The sequence below is a fragment of the Triturus cristatus genome, chromosome 9 (assembly GCF_964204655.1).
Source record: "Triturus cristatus chromosome 9, aTriCri1.1, whole genome shotgun sequence".
Lineage (NCBI taxonomy): Eukaryota > Metazoa > Chordata > Amphibia > Caudata > Salamandridae > Triturus > Triturus cristatus.
This window is the reverse complement of record NC_140592.1, coordinates 883,417,512-883,431,222: the sequence shown is the minus strand read 5'-3', so window position 1 is coordinate 883,431,222 and position 13,711 is coordinate 883,417,512. Positions and strand designations below refer to the sequence as shown.

Below are 13,711 nucleotides of genomic sequence, written 5' to 3'. Positions count from 1 at the left end.
TGTCCAGATTTCTGTGAAGAAGGCGACGTCGGGTGAGAGGGTGTCAATTAGGTCCCAGATCTCTACGGCGTGTCTGTTTAGGGAGTGTACGTTGAAGAGGATGCATGTCAGCGTTTCAGTGGTGTGGGCGTCCGGTGACCCTTCAACGGTCGTGGGGGTGCTGATGGTGGTGAAGGAACGTCAGCAGTGTCTGCAGGAGAACTGTCCATGGGTGGTGTTTGGTGTGGGTGGGTCTTCCTGGGTTCAGTGTGTGGAGGGTGGCGGAGTCGTATCAGCGGTGTTCCAGAGATCCAGGGTTCCTGGCGCTGGCCGCGGTCGGGTTGCGGATGGGCGCAGACGGGCTTGCCATTATGTAGGGGAGAGGGGAGCATGTGCAGCTGGGAGGCGAGAGTGGGGTGGTCAGCGGGAAGGGGTCATGGGTCTGGGCGGCGGCGGGAAACGGCACACAAGGAGGCGGAGCAGCAAGGAAAAACAGTCACACAAGTGGCGAAACTAAAATGAGGTGTAACAATGGATCCAATGAGAGGTGGATCGAACCAACAGTGCAACAGAAACAGCTACAATAACAACAGGTGGGGAATAGGAGTCAGACAGTGCTCCGGTGTACAATAATGAAAAAAATCGCAATCCAACAGGGGGAGACGAGTACAGTACAACCACAGCTAACTGCAGATATGGAGGTCACCAGGGGGCAGCGCAATTACCAGAGACAACACGGTGGGCATGAGGCACGGGGCAGTCTCGAACCCTACACGGGTGGGGCCCTGGTGCTCGGCGGCCGAGCAGAGCACAGCGGAGCTGCAGGGGAGATTGCGGGCCTCGGACCGGGGTCAGAAATCATCCACCAACATAGATTTCCATTTACTTTGCCATCCTTTCATCCTCCCATCTACCCATCCTCTCATGTGCTTATCCACCCATCCTTTTACCCAGTCGTCCACTCATCCTTCCACCCACTCATCCATCCATTTATCACTCATCTATCCTTTCACCCACTCATACATTCATCCTTTCACCCACTCAACCTTTCACCCACCCACCCATCCTTTTACCCACTCTTCCATCCTTTTACCCACCCATCGCCTCACCCACACATCCATCCATCCTTTCATCCACGTATCCTTTCATCCTACCCACTGGTATCCTTTCAGCCACCCATCATTTCACCCACTGATCCCTCCCTCCTTTCAACTGCTCATACATCAATTTGCTCATCCTTCTTTCCCTTTTCTATCAACCCATATTTTTCTTCCTTTTAGCATTATGTGCTTTTATCTACCAAGTTGCAAATAAGAGGCACAGAAAGAACTCCACCCCCGCTGTAGCTGCTAAAGCGGGGTGTTTACAGTGCCCAGCCCCCAACTCTTCATGTGGTCCCCAGTCAACCCAAGGCCAATGAATATCTGTGAGATATGCAATACTCCGGGACCCCTAATCACATTCTGGTGGGGGGGGGAGCATCATTATACATTCCGCTACTCAAGCAGTTGTGATTAAATTGCTCCGTGTTTGATCTTGTGGTAGCAAAATCGTACTCCAAAATTTGTACTCCCAAATCCTTAATCGGTCCTCCCAGTTTACTGGATCTGAGATGGTGTAAAATTCAGTTTCATTGGGCAATGTGTACCAGTGTTAAGACATCTCTTCAATTAGCATAGTAAAAACTGTTAATTAAATAATGGGTCCATTCAATTTTCAAGTTCTACATCAATGAATATTTAAAGGGCTATATTGCAAAAATTCAAAATAAGCAATACAGAGTCAATGCTAAGAAGGCTCTCAGATGCAAAGTTATACAGAGTAACTAAAAATCAGGAGATATTTTAAGTCTTAGTGGCCGGCAAAATAAGAAAATCAGGCAGCATCCATAGTAGAATAGAAAAGTCCTCTGGCATACTCCCAAAATCAGGGGGTTCTTGTACAAAATTCTTGCATAGTAAATTAGAAAATTTTTAAAATGATCATGATGTGAGCAAAAGTATCATTTCTTTAGCAAATGATAACACAAAAATAATACACAAGCATCAAAATTGTATTCAAACCCCTCTACGCTAATGTCATCCGGAGATGTTGTAACAAATATAAACCATTTATATAATAAGCCTTTCTCCAGTGAAGAAACCAAATAAGTTAGATACATGTTGCAGTCTTACTATTGCACCGTAGCAAGTTCAGCACTAGCAAGGCAACTACCACAGGGAAAATAAACCATTATGTCATCAGCTTAACTGTGTACTCTGCGAAGCATGTGGGGAGCGGATATATGGAGGCGGAAGCAGGAGTGGGTGATAGAGATGGCATCCATCTTGGTCAAAATTGAGATTTATACAGATATGTGGCCTAACTAAAACACATTAATAACTTCACTTCTATACATCATATGAAAATCGTTTCAATTGCAATTAATTTAATTCAATCTACGTATGTAGGATAATGTGTAAAACTGTATATAATACGTCATTATTGGTGAACAGAAATATGAACTTAAAAACAATCCCACAATCTCTGAACCTTGCTGTTCTTGAACTATAAGCCACAACTAGCAGAGCAGGTAGTTAGATAGTATCTGTATGAGGACTTTCTATGTGTCTATTGTGTGAGTGTCAGTGCATGCATGCCCAGTGAGTGTGGCTGAATGCCTGAGGCTTCTTGTTTGCCCTGTAAATTGTTGCCTACAATGTGACTGATTGCCCTACCTTTGTGTGATATCTGTGTGTTTGTGTCTGTAAAGCATGTGTCCTGTGATGGGTGTTTGTTAGCATATCTTTTTTTATGAGTATGTATCTATGGTGTAGTCATGATAAGGTAAGTCTTGGGGTTGAGGGTTGTGGCGGGGTGGCTGTGTGGGGTGTGTGTGTGTGGTCTTGGACTGCTGCTGCCCATGCTACACCTGTGTAGTTTGTGTGGAGTTAAGACTGCTGACATATAGATGTTAGCCTTTCTATATGGCTTACTAAGGATTAAGAAATGTCTCCGTTATACACGAGCCAACACGGTTGGCACAGTCAAAGTTTTTTTAGCCATTTTCTTTAAACAGTAGTTGATTTTCTAAATTAATTTGTTTAGACTTTACGGATGTTGTCAATTTACTTGTTTGTTGCCACGTCTGTTTCCTTCTAGGAATTCCTGATGTCACCAAAGTATTCAAAGGTTCCAATGATCTCTAAAAGCCTCTCTTCAGTCTTTGGTGTGAGGTAGGAATGCTATAATTTGCATATCTATTGCTGCATTATTTTGTAACTAATGCCCCAGGAAGTGTGGAGTACCCCAAACACCGTTATGCTCATGATATGGATTTGGGCAGTTTTGGACCCTGACTTTTATTTTAATAAGTAGAATATAGTTATGGATGCCACGCAAAGATCCTGAGGATAGTATATATTAAAAGCTTACTGCAGAGCCACTTTAGAAATATTAATGTTTCTCAATTGCCTTCACAATCCCTCTATCTTCTTTCTGAGCACTATAATAGTGTACCCTGTGTCTGATCACCAAGGGCTGAGCTCCAAACATTGAATCTGTAAATCAACTGGTCTTAATATATAACTTAGGGTCTGATTTACAGTTTGGCAGATAAAGGACATCAGCCACAAGTGGCAGATGTTCCTTCCGCCCAGTTTATATTGAGTGCTTGTTTATACACTCGTAGGCCCTCATTCCGACTGACACCATTTCAGAGAACAAAACGCCCGACCATAGGTCGGCGGTTCCGAGAACCGCATATGGATGCGACCACACATGGTGTGGTCGCAAACTTCCATTTCCCATTGGGAGCTAGTGCGGCAGGCTGATACCGCCAGCAGCACAAGATCCCATTGAAAAATTAAAGTTTGTAAACATCCCAGCACCGTGTGGCAAGCACCTCACGGTACCTGCCACACGGTGCAGGGATGTTTAGGGTAGCAGGGCCAAATGGGGAGGGCCAGGGGGAAGGGGGCCCTGCTAAGGGCCCCCAAAGTCAGTTTCCGACAGCCGATCCATGTTGGAAAGGCCTTCATGGATTGGCTGTCAGAAACCGACATCATAATCCCGACGGCAGAAACATCGTCCTTAAAGGATTATGAGGGCTTTCCGACTGACCAATGGCCTCCTTGAGCCCATTGGAATTGCTTCGGATTCCCCGGCTGGTTTAAACTCCAACCGCCATCATCATAATAAAGCTGTTGGACTTTAAACCTACCATGTTGGTCAGAAAAACTCTGACCGACATTGTAATTGTAATTGTAATGTGCCAGGACGGGACCAGGGCCCAGGGCCCAGGGCCCAGTCCCCCTGCTCCTCTCAGCTCGTCACCCATCAGTTACTCTGCAAGCACACTTCGGCTACTCGCCATGAGTACCCATGACGTCTGCCTCCATTCAATCTCTCCCGATGAGCATCAAAACAAATGCAACCACTGTCCATACAGACTCACCCCCCACTCCTCCCCCAAAGTTAGGACATTCAAAATGGCCCTGCTCAACTGCAGATCCCTCCCCAAACACAGCACCGAGATTAACCTTCTAATACTGAACAACGATATCGAAGTGCTGTTCCTCACGGAAACCTGGATCAACTCAGCATCTGACCCAGACATAGTTCAAGCCCTACCCCCGGGCTACATAATTAAACATTTAGATAGACCTCAAGGACAAGGAGGCGGCATAGCAATTATCACCAAAGCTCACCTCTCTTGCCAACTCAAGGACAGCCCAGTCCTCAATTGCGAAAACACTCACTTCTCCCTATATCTCTCCCCGGAGAAAACACTGTTGGGACTTCTAATCTACCGACCCCCGCGCCCACCTGGACAGTTCCCTAACTCGCTGGTGGAGACAGCCACCTCTCTAGCCTGTCTATCTTCCAACTTCACAGTGCTAGGAGATCTTAACATTCACTTCGATGACCCAAGGAACAAAATAGCTGGAGACCTCAAAGAAGGCCTAGCCGCACTCAGCCTCCCCTTGAAAAATCCTCACCCCACCCACAACAAGGGCCATCTCTTGGACCCCATCTTTTCTAACATCCCGGAACTCACCACATCCTCACCCCTACCCATCGCCTGGACAGATCACCATTTGATCCTCCTCAAACTTCCAATCTCTACCGAACTCACCCATAGCCTCCCACCCCAAGCACCATCTCACCCGTGGCACAAACTAAACACGGATGCTTGGAGCAGCCAGCTGATAGCCTCCACCCCCACCTTGGACCCGGACCCCTCACTAGCAGACACCCAAATTCGATCCTGGATTAAAACATCCCTAGACGCGGTCCTCCCCGTCAAACACCTCCCCAGTAAAAGGGGATCATTCAAGTCACCCTGGTTTACTTCGGAACTGCGTGAACTACGCAAAAAATGCAAAAGACTCGAACGTCTCTGGAGGAAAGATTGGACCTTAAACAGCAAAGAAACTTACAAATCATCCATGAAACAATACAAAACCCTTATAAAAAATACGCAAGCTATCTATTTCGAAGAGAAAATCCTAGCTGCTTCCAACTCCTCCAAGGAGATCTACCGCATAGTAAAATCACTTATGAAAATCCCCGAACATCAGCTGGCTGCTGATCCCACCGGAGCCAGATGCACCCAACTCGCCAAGTTCTTCTCTTCCAAAATCCTCAAGATCCTAAAGACTTTCCCCCAGCCCCACCCTCCAACAGACCCTCCAGATTGGCCTATCGACAAAGACGCCCCCCTCCTGAATGCCTTCCTCCCCATCTCCACCGAGAGGTTGGTGGCCACCCTCAATCTTGTGAAGAGCGGATCCCCGGACGACCCAGCTCCCATGAGTAAACTGAAATTAGTAGCCCCTACAATATCCCCCCTCCTCACCAGGCTGATAAATACCTCCTTCTCCCGGGGGATAGTCCCCGCCAACTGGAAAAGTGCGATAGTACGGGCACTCATCAAAAAACCCCACCTAGACCCCTTGGATCCCTCAAACTTCAGACCCATCTCCCTCCTCCCAGGCATCAGCAAAGTTGCAGAAAAAATCGTAAACGAACAGCTCTCAATATTTCTAGAGACCAACAACCTCCTTCGCCACTCTCAGACAGGGTTCAGACCAGGACAGGGGACTGACACCGCCCTCCTGGCCGTTACAGAGGAGACAAGATCTATCTTGGACACAGGGGGATCAGTGGCAGTGATCCTCCTGGACCTGAGTGCCGCCTTCGACACGGTGGACCACACCATCCTCCTCCACCGCCTCCAAAAAACTGGCATCACAGGGACTGCCCTGGCCTGGTTAAAATCATTCCTGGAACACAGGACCTTCCAAGTGGCCGACAGTTACGGTCACTCCAAAGCTCTTCCTCTTAACTGTGGGGTTCCCCAGGGATCCTCCCTGAGCCCCACCCTTTTTAACGCTTACATGGCCCCCTTAGACGATATAGCCTCACCATTCGGCATAAAGGTGGTCATGTACGCCGACGACACTCAACTAGTCATCTCCATCAACCAGGCTGATCAATCCATGGAGAATCTATCCACCTGCCTGCATAACATATCCAAATGGATGGGCGACTCCAGATTAAAGCTCAACGGCGAAAAATCTGAGATTATGCTCCTAGGCGACCCAAACAAACTCCCCAAAACCCTTGCATGGCCACCCAGCATGGGTACTCCCCCCACACCAAAAAACGAAATCAAGAGCCTAGGCTTTTTGGCTCGACCAGGACCTCAGCTTCAGAGCCCAAGCGAGAAAGACAGCCGGCACTTGCTTTGGGCTCATGCGAGCAACCCGGAAGATCCTCCCTCTTATCCCTTCCCAGTCTTGTCCAGGGCCTTATTTTATCTAGACTGGATTATGGAAACGCCCTGTACCTAGGCGCTCCAGTAGCTGTCATTAAAAAACTTCAGCATGCCCAGAATGCCGCAGCAAGACTGCTCACGGGGACGAAATCAAGGTGTTCGGCTAAACCCTCTCTCAAGGCTCTCCACTGGCTCCCCATCCAGGAGCGCATCGCCTTTAAAACATTATGTATCTCTCATAAAATCTTACAAGGTAAAGGCCCACCTATACTAAAACCACTCATCAAACCCCATAAATCTACCAGACAGCTCAGGTCGGACTTCCTTTTTCATGCTAGCGTCCCCAGAATAAGAAGAGCACACACGGGTGGGCGCCGCTTTGCATACAACGCCACTAAGCTCTGGAACAGCCGCCCCCTCAGCATTCACACAGAAAACAATCTGCTTTCATTCCGCAGATTACTGAAAACTTGGCTCTTCCCTCAATAATCCTATACCAGGAGTACTTTCAGGCCGACACTATAGCGCTGGGACGCCCGAGGGTAGCTACGCGCTCTATAAAACCCAAATCAAATCAAATCAAATCAAATTAGGCCATCATTAGGGTGAATGGGACATCTATAACTTTTTTTGCAGCACCCTGCATATGACGAATGTTAAACCAGGCCTTCATGACCCGCTGAGAGTAAGACAAACTTACACCCAGGCCTCAAATAATCAGTGCCAGTACTGTAGATCCAATAATAGAACTATGTTGGCTATTATGAACCAGGTGAAGGGGAAAGCATTACGTATTTTTTGGGGGAAAATCTTTATCACATGGTCTTTATATGGCAAAGATCCTAATTTTATCTGCCATAAAGGGTATGAGATAATTATTGCATCCGGTGAAATTCTCTACTGCAGGAGTTCTGAATTCAGCAGGTGCAATAACAACCTCTAATTGCCAGTTTTTCCCTCACAAATGGGGCATAGCATCCAGGTGTGGGTGCTTGCCACACCATTATCATTATGGGCTTTCTGGACTCACCCACCTATTTTTGCAGGTTTGAATTGCTGAATTGGAAGTGGGGAAAATTATGGTGGCACCTGACAATCCTATTGTCCCTGTGTACATAGGGGCCTGTGCAGTGGTCTGAGTTACCTAGCCCACATGGTTGTAATCAGGGCTTATTAGACGTAACATATGGTGGTTTTGACAAAGGGACATAAAGAGGTTGGCGTTACTATCAAATGCCAAGCAGTGTAGCCAATAATGCAAAACAAAGGTGATGAAAGGTTAGCCTCCCTACGTGCCTACCCTCCCACTGTTTCCCATTCTCAACATCATCCAACGCCCTAAATCTACCAGACAGCTCAGGTCGGACTTCCTTTTTCATGCTAGCGTCCCCAGAATAAGAAGAGCACGCACGGGTGGGCGCCGCTTTGCATACAACGCCACTAAGCTCTGGAACAGCCTCCCCCTCAGCATTCACACAGAAAACAATCTGCTTTCATTCCGCAGATTACTGAAAACTTGGCTCTTCCCTCAATAATCCTATACCAGGAGTACTTTCAGGCCGACACTATAGCGCTGGGACGCCCGAGGGTAGCTACGCGCTCTATAAAACCCAAATCAAATCAAATCAAATCAAATTAGGCCATCATTAGGGTGAATGGGACATCTATAACTTTTTTTGCAGCACCCTGCATATGACGAATGTTAAACCAGGCCTTCATGACCCGCTGAGAGTAAGACAAACTTACACCCAGGCCTCAAATAATCAGTGCCAGTACTGTAGATCCAATAATAGAACTATGTTGGCTATTATGAACCAGGTGAAGGGGAAAGCATTACGTATTTTTGGGGGGAAAATCTTTATCACATGGTCTTTATATGGCAAAGATCCTAATTTTATCTGCCATAAAGGGTATGAGATAATTATTGCATCTGGTGAAATTCTCTACTGCAGGAGTTCTGAATTCAGCAGGTGCAATAACAATCTGTAATTGCCAGTTTTTCCCTCACAAATGGGGCATAGCATCCAGGTGTGGGTGCTTGCCACACCATTATCATTATGGGCTTTCTGGACTCACCCACCTATTTTTGCAGGTTTGAATTGCTGAATTGGAAGTGGGGAAAATTATGGTGGCACCTGACAATCCTTGTCCCTGTGTACATAGGGGCCTGTGCAGTGGTCTGAGTTACCTAGCCCACATGGTTGTAATCAGGGCTTATTAGACGTAACATATGGTGGTTTTGACAAAGGGACATAAAGAGGTTGGCGTTACTATCAAATGCCAAGCAGTGTAGCCAATAATGCAAAACAAAGGTGATGAAAGGTTAGCCTCCCTACGTGCCTACCCTCCCACTGTTTCCCATTCTCAACACCATCCAACGCTTATGGTATCTTTATCTTTATATTGACTGATACACCCCAATAGAGCAGTAGAATGGAGGGAATATTCCCCTCCCTATGTAGTTTGTTCTTTATACTTTTGATACCCAATAGAATAGTCAAACATCTGATACAGAGTGTTATTGAACGAATATCAATAAGGGGCTGTCATCAGTGAGGTGTTGTAGTCTAGTGAAACACAGGTTCTTCTATTTTTAGAGACTCCTATAAACCACATATCACAGTTTTTAGCTTTTCTGATCATTTAAATGAGCAGTGAGCACAAACTAATATGTGTAATTCTAGGATCAATCACAGTCCTTCAGACTTTCAATGTAGAGTACATTTTTGCATGTGTTCCAAGAGATTTGTTTATGTAAAATAAAAGTGAAGAAGGATATGTCAGGGAATCAATCATGCCATGTTTTAGACCAGGTAAGAGACTCTTCTTTTAGGGCCCATCTGTTGACCATTGTGTAAAAAAGCTCTGGCTTAAGGTTTTGGTTGAGGCTGAAACAGCATGTACTAAAAAGGTTTGTAAAAGCACTGAATAAAGTAACAAGAGGATCCCCGAGCAACTGTGGTCAAATCGAGCTCCACAACGCCAGGCAGAGCACACATTTTTACTCGAACACAGAGACTTCTAAAATCGGTCACATCTAACTGATTTCCTCCCAGTGCAAGCAGGTGCAGGGTGAGCTCACGGTAGCTAGAGCAAATGCCGGTCAGAAAGTACCAACATAGTTTCTACTGAACAAGTGAAAGTTTTACATTGTTGCTTCAAGTGCTTCATGTCTTGGCACTTCCATTTAACAAAGTTACCATGAACAGGAAATACATGACAGTTGCGGGCTACCATAATCAAGATGATACATAAGATAGCTTATTTGCTCTGACACCATCATCATTTTGGCAGCTATGTCCTCTGCCAGCAGTTTGGAAGGATACATATCTATTGTATTCGTCTACACTAAGGACAGTGTTCTTATTTACGCTGTAACTATCTACATACTTCATCTGGCTTGACCTCCATGCAAAGAGAAATGGAGGAACTGAGTGTGTGGTTGATAGTAACTTACTGACGTTAATGGAGCCAGAACATATCAAAATAACTATTTTTGACATGAATTACTGTAGAGTTTCTAGGCCTGATACCTTTCTAGGCTTTTAGTTTCACTTGGGTAACTGTGGAAAGGTGAGTGTTAGAGATTAGACCGGAGCAATGATCAAATCTATTCATAAAAAGGGAAATAGTATCCTCATTGTTGGATGTTATAGCGATCATTTATACTAAACTTTTGTGACCTGCTGTCAAAAATCCATCTTGTTGGCCACTGCAGCTAGTAAGATACATTGCACCCCTTGGAATTTGAAGGTGTCAGATTCACAATGGAGTGAGGATAATGCAAGTGGTTGAATTTCACCTCTTTGATCGGTTACTGTGGATAAAGACAGGATTTCTCCTAGTTCGTTTTGATAACCAATATATCACAAAAATATTTTAGGGAATCCAAGACATTTTACAGACATTTTCGCACATGGCGCATCTTCAACAATGTGTCATCTGCATAGTTAGATATCACAGGGTGGGTGTTTCCTTGCTGTATCCTAAAGTCCAGGACCTTTGTCTTGAAGAAGCTCACTAATCGTTCAATGGCTATAGAGAACAGTATGCGTGATAGCAGGCAACTTTATCTGTGACCCAATGGGATTGAATTTTAAAACGCTGATCCAATCTAGGGATTTAGGGCCATATGTATCAAAAAAGAGCTTTGCGATTCTCAAATTGCGATTTTTAGCGAATCGCAATTAAAGAATCGCAAAACTCAATGTATGTGGGATTCGCAAATAAGGAATACCTTCCCATTCACTCCTATGGGCGAGAAGGCTCATAGGAATGAATAGGAAGACATTCTCAATTTGTGATTACCAATTAGAGAATCGCAAAATGAGAATGCAATTTAAAAGTTGCAAGGGTGCCAAAAGGACACCCTGTTGCACCCCTGAAATATGCATGTGTGCACATTTTGCGCACATACATGCCCTAAGGGCATGAATGTGCGACATATGGCACTTTAAAAAAATCAAAAAAGTGCTTTTTTTAAAGAAAATCGCAAATTACCACCAACTTGAAGTTGGTGGTAATTTGCAATTCTTAAGGCCAAAGAGCTAATTTCTGGTGCTTCCAGAATTGCATTTAAGGAATCACAATTTACAATTCCTTAATTGCATTCGCAAAATATAGAATCGCAAACTTTGCAATTCTCTATTTTCCAATGGCCTTTTGAGATTATACATCCCAAAAGGCTTTTTCCAATTGGCAAACGGGCCGATTCTGAGAATCTGCCCGTTTGCAAATGTGAAAAAGGCTTGATACATATGGCCCTTTGTGGCTAACCAGAATTTTCATAAGAACTGTGAATACATATTGCCACCGAAGGATAATGAAAGCTTTATTGATGTCTATGGTCACAGCCATTGTTGTTGGTATGGTGGTGAGGACTCCACAATATGCAAGAGTTGCCACAAGTACTGCAGCCAGTATTGGTATCAATGTACCAGCCAACACCTTCCCTAATATGTTGATAATCTATACAGAGCATGAAGATGTGTAGGTACGATCTAATTTCTGGGGGATCCTGACCCACATCAGGTAAAACCATTATGGCCACTTCTCTTTTGGCTTGGGCAGGGAACCTCTTTGTTTAGCAGCTTCATACATAGATATCGGAAGTCGGTTTAGTTGTGCAGAGTATGTAGAATAGAATTCTACTGGTAACCCATCTGAGGTAGCGCTCTTCTTCCTGGCGAGCTGAGCTGTGGCTATTTTAACTTCTGGATTCAGGTTGTATTTAGCACTTGTCACTGTTAAAGTGTTGTTGATGGAAGTGTAATAGTATTTAAGTATGTCCTGGCATGCGAAATGCACAGATTAGTATGGAGGAGTAAAGCTGGCCATAATACTCAGTGTATTGTTTATTTCAATTCGGGTGTTCACTCGTGTGTTCATTGTAGTGTGAATAGTAGAGATTGAGGATCTTGGTTCCGAAAAGGATATTAACCAGACAAGCAGTCTGCTGGTCCATTCATCTATTGTTTTATTGTAAACTGTTTAAAGTCATACAATATATCCTGTCCAACAGGGCCTGGAATTCAGTTCTGACAGAGTACAAACAGTGCCGCACCTGTGCATCCCTCGGTACCTCTTTTTCTAGATCATGAATGAGTGCTTCCTTTTTAAGGACTGTGTTAATCCTACCCGATGTCTTTGATGCAGACACCTCTTAGAACTAGCTTAAAGGATTCCCATTCAGTTAACATGTCTTGAGTTTGGTCCCTCATTCTCTTGAACTTAGCCATCTACATATCTTTTATGGTGCCCCTGAAAATGACATCTTGCAGTGCAGTAGGCTGAATTGTCCAAGATGGTACAACAGTGATCCTTTTCCCCAATTCTAAAGTCAGCAACAGGGATTAGGGTTAGACAACATGCATCCTAAATATTCTGAGTTGTGAATGAGGTGCTCATCTTCACTTGGTTGTGGAACGTGTCTGGGGATGTGTGCCAGTCATTGACTTATGAGTAGAAACAATATTTACGTGTCTAGGAGCATATCCCATGAGATATCAGAGAATCGCCAGTGCTACAGCCATGTTCAGAATCTTTCAGAGCTTTTGCGGCTCTATACATTCTGCAGCAGGGGTTAGGCCAGTCCAGGTCTACATAATATTCACAGCTGAATTCTACCCCCAAGTTTTTTTTATGTATATTTCCAGTTGAGTAATTTGTTTAAAGATTTGGGCTTGATTAGTGTGCGGGCATAAATGCTGGTCAATCTCAGGACTCGGTCTCAAACTCTGGGTTCTCTCTCGGTAAGGCTTACAGAAATATATTCTCAGCTAGTTAGGTCATTGCTTTCCAGGGGCCCTAACACGTTATAACAGTGGCAGAAAGGTACACAAGCCTTGAAACTCTGGAGAATGGGTAGATGGATACTGAGAAAACCTTTTAGTGCTGTGCCTCATTGGAACAGTCCAGCCCAAACTGTCAAGCCAGGTCTTCCCTGGACCAGAAACAAGCATCCTGGGACCGGTTTCGGTGTAAAACCCCTCATCAGCCAGGCTAGCTTGAATCCAGTGGCAAAGTGAGCAAGGGACCCATGTCTGGGCATACCCTTACAACTTAGGGTGAACTTCGCAATCACAAGGAGATGATGGACGCAGCTTAGATATTAGAGCGATGACCCCGAAAGAGACTCCTCTGAGCCATCTTTTCTCCTTGTCATTGGGCTCTGCTGTGTTCTGTATATATAATTGAGTCTGAGGTGAAACTGAGGTATCTTACTTTGAAGTAACAGTATGAAATATGTTATTAGATTGATGAGCATGTACTAGCTCTCAATCTGAAGACTGTTCCAAAGTCTTCATAGAACCATGCTGTAGCCCACATAGCAATGATTGTATTGTAGGGTAAGATCTTTGCTCTCCACAGCATACCGGTTCAAGATAAACATAGAAGCTTGCAGTCTGGCCCTCAACTTACAACAGGTAAAGCGAAGAGACCTACGACAGTGACAAACAGTGCTTTCCCTTC

At 44.9% G+C, this 13,711-nt stretch overlaps 1 protein-coding gene across 1 annotated transcript in view; it reads left to right on the top strand.

The window, feature by feature from the left end:
- The window catches only part of LOC146799016 (cholesterol 24-hydroxylase-like), a 275,481-nt gene that overhangs the window by 76,901 nt on the left and 184,869 nt on the right, over positions 1 to 13,711 (top strand). Inside the window, exon 4 of the mRNA XM_085626413.1 lies at positions 3,121 to 3,194. Coding sequence (XP_085482539.1) covers positions 3,121 to 3,194 — 74 coding nt within the window. The remainder of the gene's footprint in view (positions 1 to 3,120; positions 3,195 to 13,711) is intronic.